General features: G+C 40.8%; 1 protein-coding gene across 4 annotated transcripts in view; it reads right to left on the bottom strand.

Annotated features, from left to right (window-relative positions):
• The window catches only part of zzz3 (zinc finger, ZZ-type containing 3), a 45,772-nt gene that overhangs the window by 10,393 nt on the left and 11,386 nt on the right, over positions 1-23,993 (bottom strand). For 3 of the 4 annotated variants that reach the window (XM_062023285.1, XM_062023286.1, XM_062023287.1), the window contains exons 2-11: positions 17,955-20,802; positions 12,343-12,481; positions 10,346-10,493; positions 10,139-10,251; positions 9,868-9,939; positions 9,691-9,792; positions 7,040-7,135; positions 6,811-6,960; positions 2,111-2,245; positions 1,943-2,043 (exon numbers count right to left, since the gene is read on the bottom strand). In XM_062023285.1, the coding sequence (XP_061879269.1) occupies positions 1,943-2,043; positions 2,111-2,245; positions 6,811-6,960; positions 7,040-7,135; positions 9,691-9,792; positions 9,868-9,939; positions 10,139-10,251; positions 10,346-10,493; positions 12,343-12,481; positions 17,955-20,737 (3,839 nt within the window). In that variant the 5' untranslated portion in view covers positions 20,738-20,802. The remainder of the gene's footprint in view (positions 1-1,942; positions 2,044-2,110; positions 2,246-6,810; positions 6,961-7,039; positions 7,136-9,690; positions 9,793-9,867; positions 9,940-10,138; positions 10,252-10,345; positions 10,494-12,342; positions 12,482-17,954; positions 20,803-23,993) is intronic. The other variant, XM_062023288.1, reaches the window with a different exon arrangement.

Genomic DNA, 23,993 nt, shown 5'->3' with positions numbered 1-23,993 from the left:
GGACATCACAAGAAATTACGTCATGTAGCTCAGTCATTAGGCGCAGATAGCGAAAGCAGGAAAACAATGGACGGGAAAAAGCGCTCCAAGGTGTAATAAAGTTCGAAACAAAAGGTATAATCCAACGAATAACTTTACTGAGAGATTTTAGCAGGGTAAAAACACATGAACACTTTTACGACCAACCGGAAACATAGCAACCAGGCTAGCAACGCACCTCCTTTACGGCAGCTGGCGCAACGTTCTTAATGCAACCGCAGCACATACATATATATACAACATATCTCCCTTTTTTAACTTTTGTTTTTCTTTCCTTGTAAACAAAACAAAATCACACTGTATATGTGTTGTCTGTCTAATTATAAATAATGCAAACGAGGCGTGTTGGCTGAGTTCTTGACGTTTACTTTCACAGCGTGGCAACATTTTCGGGGCTACCGCGCATGCTCGTAACTCCCGTTGCATGCTGGGTAGTGTAGTTGTTATATTCTGCAGCTCATAACATCTTTCCCCCATAAAGAAATAATGTTAACTCAATAAAGTGTATTTCTTTTTTTAGCTTTAACTTTTCATTTTTTAGCATTGTAACCACATTTGCAAACAACTTTTCTCTTCATAGAACTTTCTTTCAATAAAGAAATAAAGTGCAAAAATGTCAAAGCATCATAACAAACAGTTATGTCAAATAGCAGCAGAATTGCACTTTTTGGAGAGCTGTATTATTTTCAGTTTTGTGCCCAAGGGACTGATTTTATTTAACACCATATTATTCACATATTGATCACAGAGACAGCTTGTTTTTGTGTTACTGTATATATTTGTTTCTCTGAAAAATCCCACTTAATATTCTTTGGGTAACAACAGTCAATATTTATTTATTTTATTTTATTTTATTTTTTTAGGTGGGTAACAGTCAATATTTATTTATTTATTAGATTTTATTTTTTTTATCATATAATAAAAGTGAGCTTTTGTTAAACCAAATATTGTCAATCAATCAATCAATCAATCGTGTGTTTTTTTCCATATACAACAGCCTATCTGGACTCGATAAGAGAATCGATAAGGAATCGGTTCCATAAGAGGATTCGATAATAGGCTCGAACTCGATAATTCCTTATCAAACATCATCCCTACCGGTCGCTCAGGTCAGCTGATCCTGGAGGTACCCAAATCAAAGTGCAAGCTTCGAGGGGACAGGGCCTTCTCTGTTGCGGGTCCCAAACTCTGGAACCATCTCCCTCTCCATGTGAGACAGACCCCTTCTTTGGCTACTTTTAAGACCCGTCTTAAAACCCATTTTTATTCACTGGCTTTTAACCCAGCATGAGCTTTAAACTGTTTTTAACTTTTTTAACTGTTTTTAACTGCTTTTTATCTAACAAATTGTTCTTAGGATAATTTGTATTTGCTTTTTCAATGTGTATTTTACTTCTGTTTTAAATGTTATTTTTTAGTCTGTCCTTTGCCTCTATTTCTTTGTGGTGTACAGCCCTTTGTTCTTCAACTGTGGTTGTTGTTGTTAAAAGGCTTTATAAATAAAGTTGGTATGGTATGGTATTATATACTGAATCGATATTTTCATATATTTAAAAGATGCCCATCAAGTTACGATTATTTTACCCAGCCTTACTAACCAGCAAAGAAGGAGAACAGTATCAGTCAGAGGGGGATCTTGTCCGAGGACTACAACTGACATGTCCCAACTTGTCTGTGCAGTGAAGTGTACTAACGACTCTCCTCTACGGGCAGTCAGCAGAGTACAAACAATCACTTTTGTCTGGCAGTGTCGTTACTGCTTCACTCCACTCCTGCAGGTGGCGACGAGGATGCAAACTAACCACCACGATAGTAAACAAGATTTCATTTGACGGTGTCAATCAATGTTTTCTTTGCAAGACGAATGTGTTGGAGTAAAAAGTAAAGATGATTATCCTCTCACCAGTCAGAGCAGTTGGAGCAGAAATCCACGGAGTTGTCCTGTGGACAATCCCGACAGTGCCATCGCACTCCTTGGATAGGCTCCATGCCGCACATGTCACACTGTAAATACACACGTCAGTGACACATTTGTGAGGTCATCAGTATGCATCACACGCCATGCAAGCACCTTGAAGCCAGCGTGTCGCACCGCAGCTTTATCTTCGTGGATCTCCTGGATCTTCCGCTTCTTCATCCGCTTCAGCTCCAACAGTTCTTTGTACTCGGGCAGGTTTCTCAGCTCTGCTGGGACGCCATCTTCATCCTGCCAACACAATTCAACTATGAGAGGACAGACAGGCTCGTTAAAAATGTTGAAGTTTCCTTCAATTTTTCAGACGTCCATAAGTGCACCCAAATTGTAAAGCCGTACGCGTCCTACAGGGCTCATTATTGGATGTGCCCCAACCGTCCCGCCGCCTCCTGTTGCTACGGCGACAGCAGAGATGTCAACGCTGCAATAAATGTGAAGGTGTGACTTTTATATCCAGCAAAAGCATCGATCGCGCTTTCGAGTGGGGCCGTTAAAGACATGAGGTTTAAAAACAACAATAATTTTTCTAGAGGAGATGAAAGAACAATGATTCACGGCAGAATGTTTGCATTGAATGCAAAAGGTGTTTGGAGGCGCTCAGAGTTACATCTTGTCACATTGCGGACAGATGACTTAAAAGTTTGCTTCAAACTGTACAATCTAATAAAAAGTTAGCTTTGATGCTAAACAGCTGTCACGCCTACGTAACAGATGGAATTAGTCTCAATTAGTCGCTGGGTGCACAATCAAATAAACGCCTCACTTTGTACCTCAAATCATAAAACCTTGAGGTGACTTTGTACACTACACCAGCTGGCGCCTCCCCCTCCAAACCTCGTTGTGCAGCATCCATTCATCCATACATCCATTTTCTACCACTTGTCCCTCTCGGGGTCGCGAGGGTGCTGGAGTCTATCAGTTTCAAGTAAATGTAACTTCACATCACAGCAACATGAACCGTATAGGTTGAGATTGATCAGCTTTTCGTACAATATTTCCTTCGGGTATACAACCGCAATAACACTTTTACAGCTCTCTTTAATTGCCATTGTTCGCTTGCCACAAAGGAAGTAACGGGCTAAATTGCTGTCGAGGGTTGTGGTTGCCCCTAGTATTTTGGCAGAGAACTGCTGGTCATGCACTCAACCTCGACAGAAGGATGAAGTTTGGAGTGAACAACCAGGGGCGTAATTAGTCATTTGGGTGCCCAAGACAAACCTAGTCATTGAGACCCTCCACATACAAAAACAATATGTTGAAAATCAATTCATTGCTTTTTTAATTAAAATGTTATTTTTTTGCAAAAAGTTTTTTCTAAAGAATGAATTTTTGGATCAAAAACATTGAACTACTATTATTGATATTATTGTTATTGATACTGTTCCTTTTATTCATTATAGGTTTTCCTTTTTTTTTAGTAATGTATTTAAGTATTGTATAGCATTAAGGGTTTCCCCCAGCTTGCCAATATACTCACATCATTATATATCTTGCATAATTGTCGATGGTGTATATATATATTTTTTTAACAGGCTAAAAAAAGTTATACATACATTTAAAAACAAATCTGTTTTATTGGTAGGGATGTGACGGCATCAAAATCTCATGGTACGATATTATCACGGTATTAAGGCCACAGTACGATATTACTGCAGTATATGTTCAAAACAAATAAAGATTTGAAAATGTTAGTGTGTAAAATGAAGTAGCAGGAATGTTTAGAATCAACACTTACAGTAATTGAACACAAATATAATGTTCAAAAGTTGTAATCATATTTATTACTACAAACATGTATTTTTAAATGCAAATAATTGTACAAGAACATCTATTTCCAATATTTAAAAAAAACAAAAACACTTACGGTTGTCTTTAAACTGACAATGTAAACATCCAGTGTAACAAATATAAAACAATAATGTTCACTTTACTGTCTTTCAACTTTTACTTTATGAGAAGCAGTGTCCTCTGCAGAGGACATGTTTTTATTTCAGTTTGGAAAATTATGTTTCTTAGAAAAGTTAACCCAAAATGTAACTTTTAATCATGTCAATACCTCACAAACAAATGCTTAGCTCCACTGGCTTCATCTTTTCTGGGTGACAGTTTATATGGTGGCGACTTGTCTAAGTCCCCACCTCGTGACATCGACGTAGGATGGATGGATTAAGGATTTATCAAGTAGCTTTTCAGTTCACTCGTATTTCTCGCGATGTACTTTTTTTTTTTGTGATTTTCCTGTGCGCTGCATCGTGACCAGCTGGCTGTGTCGCCTTGGAAACGCTCGAGACGAAATTGGTGCGTGTTGCAATACAGAAGGCAGACTTTCTTACCTTCGCCAAATATGTTGACAGGGCTTGTTTGTGTGTTGGTTAGCAACATAACTCAAACAGTTATGGGCGGATTTTGATATGTATTTCAGGAAATGTCAACAATTCCTCTCATCTACTACGAGCCTTCAGTTCCTGCTTACGACGTTCCACGGTTGTCCCGCGCTGCGCAAATGATTTTGGGAGTTTATTTTCAGACCGAGCCGACGCTAACGCGCCAGAAAAAACTACACTCCCAAGTCTTTGTTTGATACTGTCACACTTCACGGCATTATTGTGAAGACTCTGAAACTGCAATACCGCGGTATCGACAATACCTTTACATCCTTAGTTATACCAATATTTTGGTACCACTACCAAAATGTATTTCGATACTTTTTAAAATAAAGGGCACCACAAACAAATGTCATTACTGGCTTCATTTGAACAGAAAATCTTACAAAACATTAAACATATGCTCCTGAGTATAAGTCGCACCCCCGGCCAAACTATGAAAAAAACTGCGACTTATAGTCCAAAAAATACGGTACACAGCTAAGACATGTAGCAGTACACATTATTAAAAATAAAACACAAATTTGTGACAAAATTCAGTCGTTTTACAAGCAGTTTAGGCGAAGTGGGCGGTTTTGACTGCGCAAATAATTGGCAACAAGCCGCTGTGTGCGCGTCTACGTATCTATATTGCCACACGGCAGCATGCGGATGAAAAAAAGGTACCGGTATTTTTCAAAGGCAGTATAGTGCTGTTTTGAATTCATTGATAGGTTGATTGGCAACGCTAAAATTGGCCCTAGCGTGTGAATGTTGTCTGTCTATTTGTGTTGGCCCTGTGATGAGGTGTCCACTTGTCCAGGCTGTACCCCGCCTTCCGCCCGAGTGCAGCTGGGATAGGCTCCAGCACCCTCGCGACCCCGTGAGGGACAAGCGGTAGAAAATGGATGGATGGATAGTTCCACGGTACTTTATTAGTACCGGTACACCGTACAACCCTGTCTAGTTATTAGTAATTAGTATTAACATATACTTTTCTTACATTACGTCGTTTTGCTTTATTTTTATAATTATTACTGAACAATGTAACAAAGTCTGTGTACCAGTGGCGGCTGCTGGTCTTTCAAGTAGGGAAGCTAATTTTCAGCTACTCTCTAAACATGAGTACAGTCTCCAATAACAGATAAAATATATAAAGATTTTAACACAGAACAACGTAATGAAAGTTTTAAAAATGCTCTGGGAGTGTTTTTTTTATTTCAAAATCGCTCATTTTGCAGTCAAAAAAGGATTCAGCCTCAGACAGGTCATCAAATCATCATGCGGAAGCCCCGCATCCAGGCCAAGTCCACTTCTCGTTCACTTCCAGAGAAGATCAGTGTCAGGTGCATTTCTAGTCAATATTGCGTAAATAATAGGTTATATATACATCCATTTATACAATATATTACTTGAATTTGTTTTTACGTTAAAATATCCCCATTTTCAGAGGTGTGGCAGCTTTCATTTTGCCACGATCAATTACACATAAGCGAAACCCTGGTATTTGTATGTCTATGGATATTCTCATTCATCCAGGTCCTTGTAACCTCAGGGCATTCAATCAATTGCAACTGGACTGTTTGGTTTGTCTTAAAAGATGTTATGCCTCTCATCCAAATAGGCTTCATCAGTTCATGCTCATAGACTTAGATTGGTCAGATGTAGTCTTAGACTTAGATTAGTCAGATCTAGTCTAGTGGCTGCTTCAAAAACCCCAAATATTTATACTCTGAAACCAGGAGGGTGTGCCTGGACAAGGATGGTTTCGCCCTATTGCAGAGAGAAAATCAACTGTTGAGATGCAAACAAGCAATCCCATTGTCAATGCCAACGACAGTCAAAGTGTAATTTCCCAGAGTTAGCATTGAGGGATTGAAAATATATATCCCGCCAAAAATAGTTGGAACCACCCACGTTAGCATTCAATTAAGCTGTAAACAAATGTCACAAAGAAGCGTCTGTGGCCAGAATGTTTTAAACTCCTGTATGTCTGCTTAATTGCTTTGCAAATTTAGATCCTAAGTATTGTAAAGCTGCCTGCATTCGCCAAATGTTAAGTCATAGTGACTAGTGCAGTTAATTGCATGCATTAAAAAGATAACTTCTACACCAATTTGAACTAAGTTGCTAATCAAAGCAGCAGCACCCAGCGAGGGATGTAAACTATTTTTGTTAGCGGTAATTTAGTCTTACTGTGTATTGTGACAAGTTTCCTGCATAGTATCAAACATGGTCTTGTCTTATGTGGATCTTAGAGGTCCAATAGACTGACCTGTAGTCACTCCACAATGTTGTGTCCATGCTCATGCTCCTGGGAACACAGCTTTAGTTGATGTGTCCCTGCATTTTTCCTTATTAGAGCACTTTATTTAGTTTTTGCTCTATTTGTGAGGACAAACGCGGCCAAATAAGAAGAAAAAGCCGACAGACCGAGTCATCAGCAGACGCGTCCTGCATGCTGCTGTAATACACAGAGCGCTCGTCCTCGTCGTCCATGTAAACCGGGGGCTCGTAGGAGGTGAGGAAAGTGGAGGGTCGGTAGAGGTGCTTGTTGAGGTGGTGTTGCCTCTTGCTGGAAGCCTAAGGAGCAAGACAGGAGCATCCATTAATTAGCATCATATTCAACACACTAGATTGTTGCGAGTTGACTTCTGGGCACCTTTTTAGTGTACATGCATAGGTTGGGCGTTCTTCCAGGTACGGGAATTCCAGCTTTTGTCAATTTGATGAAGTACTTCTGCACCCTGCTGGCAACCTGTGGTGTTGTCAACAGAAGGACAGAGAAGGAGCTCGCACGTGTGAATCACACAGGCGCCATGACCCGCAGTTTGTTTGTTGCCATAAGATGACCAACAAACAAGTCAATTGAGTGAACTACAAAACCTTGACTTTTGACCGCCACAAAGAAAGGAAAACATGATGAAAAAAAAAAAGCGATTTGTTTGTGGAGGGATTCCCAGATTGCTATGGAAACAGTCCACGGCCAACCCTCTCCAAAAATATCAGAATTGATGAATTTTGAAATTGTACACTGATAAATATATACTGTATCTTGAAGACAAACACATAATACATGCTATATAGATTCACACGGTCACAATACTAGGCACACCCTTAAATTGAGACAGGTCTACACAAAAAAACTGTTTTATCAGCATTTATGGCACTGCATGTCATGGGCAAATAAACACAGTAACATCTATTTTATAGACACTGAGCAGGCGGTAGGGCATGAAAAGAGAAGCAATATACGGAAGCTCCAGCAGCAGCCTTCGCTCAGCAAAGAGGGGAAGAAGGCCTGCTGATGTACTAAAAATGTCCGAAAAGGCATGTTCATCAATCTTTGACGTCACAAGTGGCCCACCAGAGTTTCCCTTTAATGTAATTGAATGTGGCTAGCCGCCACGGCATTTTTATTACCGCCACACCTTGAAAATAAGTTTTGTTTTTTTTTACTTGAAAACAAATTGAAGTAATGAAATGTAACGTAGCCCCCAGAATAAATAAAAGTGCGACGCTATTTTTAACTTTTATTCGCAATCTTATGATAACAAACAGCACAATTCCAACAGGTTTTACCGCTCATGCAAAAACTCATGTCTTGTGAGTCTGCGCTTCCCCCGACACACTTCCTCACTCTTTGCAGCCTCTTTCGTCAGGGACATCGAGGGACAGAAGTTAAGAGTCTCTTAACACGATTACATTTTATAATAACACCAGAAGAAGATGGTAGATTTGTTGCTAATTCCTCTTTTTTTTTTTAAAGTCAATAAAAGTCTGGAAACACTTGAAACAATCTCAACAAAGTACATTGTACAAAAAGCAGCAACAATTGAAAATATGGCAACATTTAAAAAAAAACTTTTAAAAAAAAATATATATATATATATATATGTATGTATATATGTATATATATATATGTTAATATTAATTCATAACATATTTGTTTTAAATGTGTATATATAAATGTTTGAGCCTTTTTAAAAAAATCATATAGCAAATTATGAAAATTACTCGAAGATGTCATAACCACGCCCCCACCACCACAGGTATTTTGGCAGTTTAGGGAAAACCCCGTGTTAAAAAAATACTCCAAATCACAGTGTTTGGTGTCTTCCAAAACTGCATGCAAGCTCATGCCAAAATGCATGAACCTTATGATTTGACACTTTGGGTTTGTTTTACATAAGTATTCAACATTTACAAGTCAGAAACTACAACATTTAACATCAAATCCATTAGGGATGGACAATTAACCAAATGTTAATTTTGATTATGGCTTAACAAGATCATAAAAATATTATAAATTGGAAAAAAATTATTAATGGGCCATGAAACATGCAAGCAAATTCCGGAGCTTGTGACGTTGAAACTGATGAGGAGCGAATAAGTGAAAACAAGACCACGTCTACTAGAAGTTTAGGATGTCAGCATGGTTGTTACTTTTTATTCTTTTATTTGTTCTTCAAACTACGTTTAAAATTGAGTTATGGTAGTACAATAACACGTAATAAATAAATAAATGTTTTCAAATGAATGACTAATCGTGTTTTAAATTGTGATTACAATATGAATCCAAATTATCGTGATTATTATTTTTGCCATAATCGTCCTAAAATCCATCAAATAAAAAATTTAAGTTGTATGCACAGTGCAGCCAAGGGCCAAAAACTGCTTAATTTGTAATAGCCTTCTGCATAGTCTAAAAATAAAATGAAGTCATTATTAATGAGATACAGTATACAGGTATGCACCAGTTAGCTTGGTCTTCTATAAAACAAAACTAAGATGTCGTTGTTTCGTTTAATACGTTAGTATGTCCATCCATCCATCCATTTTCTACCGCTTATTCCCTTCGGGGTCGCGGGGGGCGCTGGAGCCTATCTCAGCTACAATCGGGCGGAAGGCGGGGTACACCCTGGACAAGTCGCCACTTCATCGCAGGGCCAACACAAATAGACAACATTCACACACCAGGGCCAATTTAGTGTTGCCAATCAACCTATCCCCAGGTGCACGTATTTGGAAGTGGGAGGAAGCCGGAGTACCCGGAGGGAACCCACGCAGTCACGGGGAGGACATGCACACGCCACACAGAAAGATCCCGAGCGCAGGATCGAACCCAGGACCTTCGTATTGTGAGGCAGACGCACTAACCCCTCTTCCACCGTGTATTAACTCTAAATTAGGTTAGTTTTAGCAAAATGTGTCGAAGTGCCCCCTTAACTACTTTTACATTTCTGCATTTTTATTTTGCAGACTGAAAAATAAATGCACACTCCTAGCTGAAAGCAACAAGTCCTTTGTCACCTGTTTCGCCGTTCGATTGCCCAAGTCATCCGCAATCTTCTGCCACCTTTTGGACTCCACTTCTTCTGGCGGAAACTTCAGCAGGAGCTGCTCCAGTTTTTTCTACACAGAAAATGCGGTGATGAACAGAAAAGAAAAAGGTGCTAGACAGTGAAGTGTTTTCAAGGTGTTGAATACCTGCTCCTCCACAGTCCAAAGCTGGTTGAATGTGTCAGACTTGTTTGGGTGACAGATCCTCCCTCTAATTATCTGTGAGATAGCAGCAACAACCAGGGCATAACGATAAGGACACCGCAATTTGTGCATTCTAACTGCTTGTTTTTTTGGCAAGGCGAGATGCTGACTAATGTGACTTGATGCAAAGTACGCGGAAAAACAACTCCTGAGAGACAAAGAGCCTTTCTTTGTGTGTGTTAAAGCAACTAATTTGGTCATTTGAGAGGTGTACCTGCGTCTGACTGCCGTTCTCTGGGCCGTCACTAGTGGGCAGTGAGGAGTACATGTCGGAGGAGTCGTACTCCTTCTTGGGCTCAATGGGACTTCTTGGTCGGTCGGGCAAACCTAAAGAGTGGAGGAGACCAGTGGGGGAAAATACAAATTAAGACTACAAGAGAAATGGTTGCACTTAATTGTGTGTAAATAACCCGACACATACCTTTGTCAAAAATAAGCTTCAGCCGCCTGGTTTTACGCTTTTTGTCACAGAACTCCCGTGGAAAATCCCCCAGACCAGAGGTGTACTGTTCCCACGCAACGTCTGGGAGCTGAACCACTCGTTGGGGACACGGCAAGCCCAGATTCACCTGAGGACCACCAAACGCAACAGGTACTTAAAGAGCATCTCTAATGCTGACAACATTAGCACTTGTTTCATAATTCTGGACCTAAACATTCTCGTAAAATTACCCCCAAAATAGACACAGTAGAGATTTTAGGGTTGTTTTCTAATGAGTTTCAGCACATTTTGGAACGCCCACTTTTCGCTCCAAAATAACTAAAAAAGGACTCTGAGGAAAGTATAGACCTCTCTACTCAAGCTAATTGGACAGACCAAGCAAGAGAAGTGTAATTTGTAACAATCATTTAAATGATGTGGACTTAGAAAAAAAGGGGTTTTGGTCGCAAAAAAAGAATTAAAGACTAAAGCCAAATGTGACCCTCGAGGGAAGAAAGACTGGGTCAGAACCTGTGGAAAAACTGAGAAAGACGAGCAGACACGGCGATCTAAAACAAGAGAAAAATTAGGTAAGCCGCTAGTATTTTATTTTGCGTCCTCTTCTGCTGATGTTTTCCTCAAGATGCTTGAGTAAATGCCAAAAGAGTATAAGGAAAAACACAGGCTATGGTATCTAAGAAGAAGCAAATGGCAAAAATGGTTATTCTTTATATACATTTTTTTGCTCATATTTTTTTTTTTTTTTAATTAATCAATCCAACAAAACAATACACAGCAATACCATAACAATGCAATCCAATTCCAAAACCAAACCCGACCCAGCAACACTGCAATAAACAGAGCAGTTGAGAGGAGACACAAACACGACACAGAACAAACCATAAGTAGTGAAACAAAAATGATTATCAACAACAGTATCAATATTAGTTACAATTTTAACATAGCAGTGACTAAAAATCCCTCATTGACATTATCATTAGACATTTATAAAAAAATTTAAAAAAGAACAATTGTGTCACAGTGGCTTACATTTGCATCGCATTTCATAAGCTTGACAACACACTGTGTCCAATATTTTCACAAAGATAAAATAAGTCATATTTCTGGTTCATTTAATAGTTAAACCAAATTTATATTATTGCAATCAGTTGATAAAACATTGTCCTTTACAATTATAAAAGGTTTTTACAAAAATCTACTACTCTGCTTGCATGTCAGCAGACTGGGGTAGATCCTGCTGAAATCTATGTATTCCATGAATAGAGAATCCTTTTGAATCGGGAAAAAATTGTTTTTGAATCGAGAATCGTGTGAATTGAAAAAAAATCGATTTTGAATCGAATCGTGACCCCAAGAATCGATAATGAATCGAATCGTGGGACACCCAAAGATTCACAGCCCTAATCAAAATAATAGTTTTTAAACCTTTATCCACACTGTGTGTATGCAGGGAAATGGGCTCCAGTTCTGTGGATGATGTCACATTAAGAGGAGGTTATCTACTCAAAAACGAATTAATAATATGGAAAATTACTGCCAGATTCATTTTCAAGAAACAACAAATACATTAATATAATTTCTTAGTGAAATTTCTATTTAGACAGATCTGTATTCTTTATTTTGCAACATTTTCGCCTACAAGTACATTTTCACCAGCACAGTACACACATTGAACTCCACATAGAGTACAAGTGCAGCAGGTCAAAAACTACCGAAATGCATTTGATCACATGTATTTATTTATTCATTCACTGAAAGTCTGTTTTTTAGAGACCGCTACAAAGCTCATTTGTTTAAGTGATTGTCTCTCCAATTTTCTTTTACTAACCATTGCTACTTTCTCCATTTGATGTGCCTTTTTATCAACAACGCAGCCTAAAATGCACAAGCATTACTAGTGCCCACAGGGCTTTGGCATGCACTGTACAGCCTGATTATGTGTTATTGGCGCTGGAGTGTGAGAAACAATTGTTTACCCGTTTCTGCAGCTGCTCTACAAAGCTGATGGGGTCAGTCAGAGCCTCTCTTTGGTGACGTGCCAAGGTCTCCAGGTCCAGGATGGCCTGCGTGCGCTGGGCCTCGAGGACGCCTATGGTCTGCAGCAACCTCTGGTAACTGACACATGCCAGGGAGGAGCAAGGAAGCAAGAAAAAAACACATGTTTTCAAAATGGCCTACTCTGAACATGTCAAACACACTGTATAGTACGCAAGTTGAGAGGAGTGTGGCGCCGATTGACCCGGAAGAACATCAGTGCAGCAAAGGACGCTCGATGAAGAGAGCAGATCGATCTCCCTTAACTGGACATGAATGAAAATCAATGCGCACGACACAATTTATTCAGGGGGTTGGGGGGGATACAACCCAACCTACCAGCCCTCAGTCAACCGTTTAACCCTCAAAACGCTTTTCATGTATCCTTCTGAGGGCATACTCAAGCTCCACCATTCTTACACTGCTGGCCTACACTCACTTTGGTCCATTTACTTATCCCTATACTACAGGTAATTTTACATTAATATTATCTTATTTTGTTGTCAGTCTAAATATTAATTTTGTGAAAGGCGGCAGTCGTCATTAACAACTTACATAAGGAAATGGCATGTGTTTGTTACGCCTACAAATGTAGTTGCGGGAAAACAAGCGTGGGTTTTGACTTTAGGATTATTTTAAGAAAATGTTATCGCCTGATTTGTATAATTGTCAAGATCGCTGTGGGGGCGACAAAAAATTACTGGGAAAAAAAACAACAGCAAAACAAACATGTTTATAAATAAATGTTCTTCTGTCGCGTCTTTGTTTTTAAGTCACAAACAAGGGAGCCTCTGAGTGCCTATAGTTGGGTGAGGGGCCCACAGCTGCAGTCCGTGCTTGTTAAGCAATACATACATACTTTCATGTCGGTCTTCAATAAGACCAAAAAAAAGTTGCTAGATTTGCCGCTTGTCACATTTTTATTTTTTTTAAATAGCTCTGAATACTTGCTGCACGGGATGGGCAATATGGATTAAAATCTATATCACAGCCTCTTGAGGTACCAATATACAGTATATATCCATCTATCCTATATATATTGGTGTGTAAATAATAATAGAAACATTGCACCCAATTCATCGGAACTTGAGCGCGGATCATATTGCCAAAAGTGCTGTACTTTTGGGGTGAAGTGGGCTCAAGCACAGTACGATTGGCCTTGTGAGGACGCGCTCCCTGTCCAGCGTAAGCGTCGTGCGAATGTAACGGACAAATGTCACATCTTCACATTCAACGAGCCTAAAAGGCAGCGTCAGGCTTGTTTTGAATGACTTCTTACTGTATTGATCTAAACAGCGCACAAGAACTTGATCCAATTACCTTGCAGTAAGCGAGGTGAAAGTCTACAGCAGTGAGCTTGAAACATTCACCAGTGGTGGTGACAAAGAGACCTGAGCTGATCAGGTTTCACTGACCCTAAAGCTGTCTGCCCTTCCTTCTCCTCAACATGAATCAGCCGAGGTGACGTTAACAGAGCCTGACTGAACGTCACAAACTCCTCGCCAAAAACACAAACACTCGAAAAAAAAAGAGTCAACTAATCTTAATTAGTAAGAAGAAGTCAGCTATTGAGCTCACAGTTGAAGAGTGTTAGTGAGCAGATTATCAGAGTAAAAGTGGAGGTTGGATGTTGACTGTAAACCTCTTTGATGAAACAAGATGTAGAATGTGATACAGGTGCATTTTAATAAATGCAAACATTGGGAAAAATATATATATTTCAGTGTATATTATGTAGATTCATTGCAAACAAATGTTTCATGTATTTCCTAATTTAATTTCAAGGTAAACAATAACAGCTAATAAAAACTAGGGCTGTCAACAACTAAGGATTTTCATAGTCCAATATGATTCCTGAGATTATGCCCACATTCGACAATCAGTTGGCAAGGGCAAAACATTTAGGTTTTTTTAAGAGTGCAGCTAATTGAGATTCCCTTAAATTAACAGAACTTATTTGTGACTTTTTTTTCGCCTCAAAGAAAAAGATAAAACACTTATGTAAACAAATAAAAAAGGTAGAGATTGTTGTTGATTATATATTATATATTATATAATCAACATCTGCCCCTTATATGGACCGCCCTCGGAAGCCAGCCTCTCCCACCTAGGACCAGAGATGCGGGTATGGCTACACGACACCCAGTTGGACATCTGACGTTACACAAAAGAAGAAGAAGGGTAGAGATTGGATAGTTTAGTGAGGTCCTCATATCGCCCCGCTGGGGCCTGTATCATGCCATGTTTCTGGCATGCATTCAAATTGGTGGAACTGCACTTCCGTGTTTGGATCATTTTGGCGTATTAATCAAACAAAATGTAATTTGTTACAATCATGCTTTGACTGTTGAAAATGTTTGATGATGTAACACGTGACATTTCCGCCAACAAAAATGCATTTACTAGTCTGTACTATGTGATGTATTACATACGTGTTGCCCAAGTTGATAGCGACGTAGGCTCCGTCCTAACAATGTTGCCCTATGTGAACCTCTGGAAGTTTCATCACAGTTGAACCTCGATTTACAAACGCCTCTATTTGGGTCTTTTTCGATTTACGAATATATGTATATATATATATATATATATATATATATATATATATATATATATATATATATATATATATATATATACATACATATATATATATATATATATATATATATATATATATACCTGTATATACACCGGTATATATATATACACACACACACACATATATACAGTGTATATTAGGGATGTCCGATAATGGCTTTTTGCCGATATCCGATATTCCGATATTGTCCAACTCTTTAATTACCGATACCGATATCAACCGATACCGATATCAACCGATATATGCAGTCGTGGAATTAACAAATTATTATGCCTAATTTGGACAACCATGTATGGTGAAGATAAGGTACTTTTTAAAAAAATTAAAAAAATAACATAACTAAATTAAAAACATTTTCTTGAATAAAAAAGAAAGTAAAACAATATAAAAACAGTTACATAGAAACTAGTAATTAATGAAAATGAGTAAAATTAACTGTTAAAGGTTAGTACTATTAGTGGAGCAGCAGCACGCACAATCATGTGTGCTTACGGACTGTATCCCTTGCAGACTGTATTGATATATATTGATATATAATGTAGGAACCAGAATATTGATAACAGAAAGAAATGGGGGGAGGGAGGTTTTTTGGGTTGGTGCACTAATTGTAAGTGTATCTTGTGTTTTTTATGTTGATTTAATAAAAAATAAAAAATAAATAAAAAATAAAAAATAAAAAACGATACAGATAATAAAAAAAACGATACCGATAATTTCCGATATTACATTTTAACGCATTTATCGGCCGATAATATCGGCCGATATTATCGGCCATCCCTAGTATATATACATACACACACTTATTCTGATCGTGGCGCGGCGCCACGGCTACATTGAAGCCGCCACACTTAAAAAGTTGGATTTTTTTTATGTGGAAACAAATTAAAGTAATATATCGTATGAATGTATATATAGCCTATATTATTTAAGCACCGTTGACTGGTGATGCGGAGAAAATGTGGCCACTGAAAAGCTTTGATCAAGCATAAGCAAGACGCACGCCAAGTGTATGCATCAAAAATTATGCAAATGATGTGATGACATCACATTGACCACGCCCCACCACCACATGTAGATCAAAAGCTGGGGTAAACCCTGCATACGCACATAATGTGCGCTTACACACACACACACGTATACATATACGGTATACACTCACACACACACAAGTGAAGTGTGAACTACATTTACACTTATATAGTGCTTTTCTCTAGTGACTCAAAGCGCTTTACATAGTGAAATTATCTAGTTACATTTAAATTTTGGGTGGCACTGGTGGCTAAAGTGTCTTGCCTAAGGACACAACGGCAGTGACTTGGATGGCGGAAGCGGGGATCAAACCTGGTCGAGCCACGTCACCCCTACATATACACACACATTATAGTGTCTTCAAAGTTTTTTTTACCAAAATCGAGACTTGTCGAGGCTGAAATCAATTATTCATGTTTTAATTGATCTAATGTGGACCTCTGCTTCACTGTAAGAACTTTTCAGTGTCCCCACCATGTGCAAGAACCAATTAAGTTTGTAAATCAAGGTTCCACTGTACTGAGGAGAGCAGTGAGAGAGTTATCTAGCCCGAGCAAACTGGTCAGCGTTACACCTCTGGGCCAAGGCAGCGTGCGTGTACAATTTTCTGAGAGGCCCGGAGTCTGACGAAATCGATTAGTCGACTACTCTAAAACATCCCTTGTTTGCCGAGTCAGAGCAATCCCTTTTGTAACACTCCCTGAAAACTGCAGGTCTGCTGAAAGTCTACATCTTATCACAGTTAAAAACTTAATTTGCCACTGCCTACCCTTAAAACATCACTGTTATATTTGATCTTGTGTATTTTATTCACATTTTACATCTGACTCTATTCTTACTTGTTAAATATTCCTCTTATCTATTTATTATGTTTGAGCATTTTTTAATAATTTTACCCATCAAATTCCAACCTTTAGTTGTTCTTGTGTTATGATAATGTGCAAGGTTTTTAATGTTTTAGCACTTTGAATTGTTGTATAAAAAAAATGACATTGAAAGATTGGTGATGGTAGGAATGTAACAATATGATTATGTTGTAAATATTGGTTTGTATTGCAGGAATTTAAAATGAATTTAAATAAAAAATGCGAAAATAATAAAATATTTTGTTATTATTTCTGACGGGCATTGGATCCTACCCTGTTCAGCGGTCCTTGAACGCACTGTAAAAACACCTCCGTATTGAACGAGAGAGAGAGAGAGAGAGAGAGAGAGAGAGAGAGAGAGAGAGAGAGAGAGAGAGAGAACACAGCTTGTAGGTTTAATGTGTACAATTGAATGGCTTAGTTGCTCAGATGGTAATGTGTTTATATACATTTAGATTGGGGTATGTTGTTTATTAACGGGGAAAGGCATTAATGTATCTTGTTGGACTGGTGCCAGTCAGTCCGTGAGTTTATCGAAGTTTAGTAATCAATCACAGTTTTTCGATAATTATAATTCAACAATGGTGATAGAGACCATCAGGAGTTTTACCGTGGTTATAATTAATACCGTTTGTCATTACTTCTCTAGGTGAGGGGTTGAAAAGCAATCGCATGTGGGTAAATACAGTGGGGCAAAAAAGTATTTAGTCAGCCACCCATTGACAATCAATTGGTGGCTGACTAAATACTTTTTTGCCCCACTGTATCTCTCTTTAAATTGTGGTAACTTTTGCAGCATATTCAAATCTATGGCGGTGCACTTGTGTTGCTATTATAAGGATGTCATGGAACACATGTATAAATTCAAAAGGTTTGACAGGATTATGTTTTCTGAAAACATTTAACCAGACACAAATCCCAATAAAACCAAACGCATTGCGGGATTAATTGAGTATAAAAGTGACAGTGGAAAAGATTGCAGTAAGCTACTAGAGTGGGAGAGTTTATAAAGGGGGGGGGTTATGGAGGGGAAAAAAATCCCCTCAAAGCTGCCACGTACTCTTTGTTGTGTTTAAGAGCGAGGTGGTCGGATTCAAAGTAGTACACGTCAGGCTCCTCCTCGTCATCTTCCTCGTCCTCCTCAGCTGTGCGGCCGCACGTCGCTTCCTTGCCAGCGTCGACGTCTTTGCCTTCCACCGGACCGCCGTCTTCGCCACAAGTCTCGTCTCTGGGACCCGTGCAGGCCAGCTCCTTCGTCGGGGTACAAACAGAGTCTGAAGGAGCGTGTTCCTCCACCACGGGGCAGTTGTCCTTTAGAGCCCCAGCTGCCTCCTCCTTCAAGGGGCCATTGTCTGGTGGAGGTGGAGAGCAGGCCTTGGAGGAGGTCGCCTTGTTGCCAGTAGCGTTCCTCCTGGGCGAAGTACGAAGTGTGTATCTGTGTTCGTAGAGTTCCGTGAAGGGCGGTGGTGTGCTGGGCACAGACGAGTGCCACCCTGAGTCATGGGGTGGCAAAGGGGGTGTTGGCGCCAGTGGAGGCGTGGTTTCTCCTGAGTTGCTGTTGTAGGTCGAACAACAGTTTGCGTCAGCGACCGAGGAGGGCGAGGAGGCAGCGGCGTCCGGCTCCGGCGTGAGCAGGCAGCAGTTGGTGTCGGAAGCGCTCTCCGTCACCTGTTCCTCACCTGCCAAACACATATGGTCGCCCACGACATCTACCTCCACATCCTCCACTTCCTGTTCCTTGGCCACAATCAGCTCTGGGAGGAGGTCCACTGGATTGGCCTGGACCGGCGGAAATGAGTCCTCTGAGCTAGCGACCTCCATGTGCACAGGGCTAGAGCTCGTACAAGGCACCGTAGGTTGAGGGGATGGGGGGGCCCTACCCTGGCTACCATTGAGCAGCGGGGGGCAGCTGGTGGCAGAGGTGGGAGTCGTACACGTCTCCTCAGCTATATTGTTGCCCAGCCCGTTGGAAGTTTTGTGAGAATTGGTGTGCTGCGACACCTCGTCACACTTGAGGCGGACTTCTTTGGACCTCTCCACTGCCAGCTCTCCTTCCTCTTCACCGAAGACAGGAAAAGCGGGAGCCAAGTTAGAGTTTTGATCGGGAATGTCGTCACAACTGTTGCCCTTGTGAGGATCTGGATTAGAGCCGGGACTCGCAGGCTTCTGCGCGTCCTCATCGCGTCCCTGAGACTCTACGGAGCGGGAACACCGCTTGGCCCTTTTGATTAAAGGAGAGGCATCCAGCACCCCTTTCCCTTTGTCGCAATGTTCCGATTTCTCCAGGCTATTGTCCTGTTCCAGACAAGACCCGCTCCTTTTCCTGGAGCCGGCCGACGGTTGCTGCTCACTCGCTGTGGAAGAATTAGAGTCCTTTGAGTCATTTAACATTCCCTGCAATGACATCTGCAGCTGAGAGCCTTGCTTTGAGTCATTGTCAGTGTCCTCTTTACCATCTTGCTTGGTCTTATGCTTAGACTCCTGCCTGTCGTCCCGCCTGGACTCCTGCCTGTCGTCCCGCCTGGACTCCTGCCTGTCGTCCCGCCTGGACTCCTGCCTGTCGTCCCGCCTGGACTCCTGCCTGGACTCCTGCCTGTCGTCCCTCTTGGACTCCTGCCTGTCATTCTGCTTGTCGTCCCTCTTGGACTCCTGCCTGTCATTCTGCTTGTCGTCCCTCTTGGACTCCTGCCTGTCGTCCTTCTTGGACTCCTGCCTGTCGTCCCTCTTGGACTCCTGCCTGTCGTCCCTCTTGGACTCCTGCCTGTCGTCCCTCTTGGACTCCTGCCTGTCATTCTGCTTGTCGTCCCTCTTGGACTCCTGCCTGTCGTCCTTCTTGGACTCCTGCCTGTCGTCCCTCTTGGACTCCTGCCTGTCGTCCTTCTTGGACTCCTGCCTGTCGTCCTTCTTGGACTCCTGCCTGTCGTCCCTCTTGGACTCCTGCCTGTCGTCCCTCTTGGACTCCTGCCTGTCGTCCCTCTTGGACTCCTGCTTGTCGTCCCTCTTGGACTCCTGCTTGTCATTCTGCTTGTCGTCCCCCTTGGACTCCTGCCCGTCGTCCCTCTTGGGCTCCTGCCCGCTGTCCCTCTTGGACTCCTGCTCGGACTCCTGCTTGTCGTCCCTCTTGGACTCCTGCTTGTCGTCCCTCTTGGACTGCTGCTTGTCGCTCTGCTTGTCGTCCCTCTTCGACTCCTGCTTGTCGTCCCTCTTGGACTCCTGCTTGTCGTCCCTCTTGGACCGCTGCTTGTCGCTCTGCTTGTCGTCCCTCTTGAACTCCTGCTTGTCGTCCCTCTTGGACTCCTGCTCGGACTCCTGCTTGTCGTCCCTCTTGGACTCCTGCTTGTCGTCCCTCTTGGACTCCTGCTTGTCGTCCCTCTTGGACTCCTGCTCGGACTCCTGCTTGTCGTCCCTCTTGGACTCCTGCTTGTCGTCCCTCTTGGACTCCTGCTTGTCGTCCCTCTTGGACTCCTGCTTGTCGTCCCTCTTGGACTCCTGCTTTTCGTCCCTCTTGGACTGCTGCTTGTCGCTCTGCTTGTCGTCTCTCTTGGACTCCTGCTTGTCGTCCCTCTTGGACTCCTGCTTGTCGTCCCTCTTGGACTGCTGCTTGTCGCTCTGCTTGTCGTCCCTCTTGGACTCCTGCTTGTCGTCCCTCTTGGACTCCTGCTTCGACACCTGCCTGGACTCTTGCTTTTTCTTGGGCGAGCGGGCCCTGGGCAGCGGAGACACCAAGGTTTCCTCCGGCTGGGCGATGCTGCGGTTCCTGAGAGTTCGGCCACAAAAGTTTTCATCCAATCCATTGAGCCCCACTGATGACCTTGTGACGCGCGAGGAACGGGATGCGGCCATACTACGGCGGGTGCCTACAGTTTCCGCATCCTGGTGCTCTCTCCACTGCGGCGGAACGCGGGCACCTGCAAAACACATATGAGTGCACCTGTAAGACGTGTTTTTAATCTAAAACTGTGCATAACACAGCACCAAATCCACATTCTACCCTAATATTATCATTATCCTGCCATGACAAAAAGGGACAGAGATTACTTTGGTACCCTTTGCTGGGTCTGTTTCGATCAGGGTTTTATGCTGCCGATTCCGATCATCAATGAGTGAGATCAGCTGATACCGATAATATGTATTGGCTGTAAAAGTTTTCACGTACAGTATTTATTATTACTATTGACAGTGTAACAATAAACACAATATTTAAACTACTTTCCTATTTTATTACATACATGTGTTTGAGCAAAAAAAGTAGATAGTAAACAATAACTAAAAAAAAACAACTATCTACTACGCTTTTAAATCCTCATAATCCTCCTATGTCTAGAGAATTATTTCCCGAGTTTGTACACATGAGCAAAACATAAATAAATAGAAGATTATATTGTTTCTTTAATTAATCGTTTAATAAGTGTCCATCAACGTTCCCTCTAAGGTGCGCACCTGCGCAATTGCGCACTGCTCACGCGTCCTCTGCCGCACAAAAAATCAAATCCCACTCTAAACAAAACGTTTGTTTTGTATGATTTTGCAATGCAACTGTGAGTAACAGGTGACGAAAGGCGGCCACAACAGATAAAAACAATGTTTGTCAACACTTAAATTATTGTAACGTCTGTGGAGACACTTAAAGGATGACAGGAATTCCATTGGTCCCTTTATTTAGCTAAATTGTTTGTCGGCCTTAACCACACCAAAACAATGTGTAAAATACTTCTATCTACCAAAACTGGTCGTTGTCTACCGAAAAAAAACAAGCCAAAAGCAAATCTTTGTCATCTGTTATATCAACAGCAGCCGCTTGCTCTCTCTCACCTGCACCAACACATACACTATGGCAATTAGCCACTGGTGCGTTTATGGCCACACAAAAAGTTGGACAACTCCAACACTACACGTGAAGTGTAAATTTCAGGTCGTTTTACTATGACTCAGTGTGCTTATTCTACTGTCATTTGTTAAGAATGTTATTTTTGGGATATTAATCATGAAATGATGTTACAGGACTACATAATTGCTAATAAAAATATTTATTTTACAGACAGAAAGTTAATAAACACTTCATCTCATGCAACATGTGAATGTTTTAAGGGGAACTAAATGTGATCTCTGAAAGGGGTACACAATCTTTCCAAAGCAGGACCCCCACCCAGGCATAAAATATTATAGTGCATAGCTGATTAAAAAAAACAATATCTAAGTGGGCCAAATCACATATATTAGAAAATAATCTCTTGAAATTGACTACTGTCACTTGATTATAATAATAAGACATTTAAATTGTTATGTCAGGTTTGAGACAAATGTGCTGCTGGTATGACCACAGTGTGCACGTCTGTATTCCACTGAATGCTCAGGGTGTTTGTGCGTTTGCTCACACACATGAAAAATTAGAGGGAACATCGGTGTCCATCCATCCATCCATTTTCTACCGTGTGTTCCTCTACAACTAATAAAAACTGCTGAAATTCAGACTGCATGTAGTAACTGGAACTTTAAGCGACCGAACACAGTTTCTGCTTTAGAGCCCATGTGAGAGCGGTCGTGTGTGGTGGTGACCAATAGATAGTTATTTTATTTCTGTCAATGTACACGTCTTAAAAGTATAATTTCAATGTTGATTATGTGCATTTTTTTTTTTTTTTAAATGAACGAAGGTTATGGAAAGCAAAAAAAATCAACGTTTTCCAAAAAATACACATTGAGGATATAAGTGTGTTCTATACGATTAATCAATCAAAAAAACTAATCATTTGTGTTGGCCCTGCGATGAGGTGGCGACTTGTCCAGGGTGTACCCAGCCTTCCGCCCGAATGCAGCTGAGATAGGCTTCAGCACCCCCCGCGACCCCAAAAGGGACAAGCGGTAGAAAATGGATGGATGGATTACTAAAATAATTATTAGCTGCAGCCCTAGTATCTAGATTCTTATTAATCTACTTGTTAAAGTGCCAGTAGAGGGGAAAAACAAGTTGTTTCCATATTGAAGCTATTATCATATATATCTGATGTATGACACCGAAAAACATACAAAGTTTGCGAGTAACTAGATATGATCAAAGTGGTATCACTGTCACTGATATTTCCGAGCCATTTGAGAGATAATGAGCTAGCCAGTCACGTGATCGCGTGAAGTATAGGTAGTAACTGCAGATCCCTTCACCGCCAACAATGCAAATCACGCAGACTTCGTGGGTGCCAATAACGACTACTTTTGGACAAATGGTGGTCCAGAACCTTATATTTTTTATCCCGAATATTAGGGATAGGCTCCAGCACTCCCCGCGACCCCGACAGGGACAAGCGTCAGAAAATGGATGGATTAGGAGGATGAGTTACAAGTTTTAGAAGCTCTGTTACAAGGATCTAGTTTTAGTGAAACACTAAGCATCATGTAGCAGTATTGCTAGGTGCTAAACAAGAAATACAAATTACAAACATAATAAAACGATCGCTTACTTTACGATGTCTGCTGTCACTGTGTTGACAACTGATAGGGTGTCCATATCGTCCAGTCCAGATTCATTTTAATCTATACAAAGGGTTTAAAAAGTTGCTACTGACACTGTCTTCTGTTGTAGTGTGTTTGTCTCCATCTCCAGGTATAAATTCATGAACATTTCATTTTAATCCATACGAAGGGTTTAAAAAGTTGCTACTGTCTTCTATTGTAGTGTGTTTGTCTCCATCTCCAGGTATAAATGCAATGTCACAAATGAACAACTTCTAGATTTATGACAAAATCCTCCTATTAGAGAGGCATGATTTAAAATCTAGAATAACTTTGACAAGCAGGGACGCGATGCAGTCGGAGCAGAACCAGCAGCAAACAAGACATTGCTGCATACGCTTCTTCTCCTTTACAGTTTTACGGCAGTTTGCATCAATGTATGTTGAATTGATGCCATCATCAGTTTAATTTTATGATTACATTAAAGTCTTTCCTTGAGTGCAGTGCAGCATAAACTATAGTTAGCTATCGGTAATCACTGCTAAAAATACTTTGTCTGCGTTAGCACTTGTAATAACATTACTAATATTTGTTTAATATTCAGCTAACAAAATGTAAATAGAGTATTGTTTACGGGTTTTAGATGGTTATT

Source organism: Entelurus aequoreus, linkage group LG16 (assembly GCF_033978785.1).
Source record: "Entelurus aequoreus isolate RoL-2023_Sb linkage group LG16, RoL_Eaeq_v1.1, whole genome shotgun sequence".
In the NCBI taxonomy this organism is placed as follows: Eukaryota; Metazoa; Chordata; class Actinopteri; order Syngnathiformes; family Syngnathidae; genus Entelurus; species Entelurus aequoreus.
This window is presented reverse-complemented; position numbering and strand designations above follow the sequence as displayed.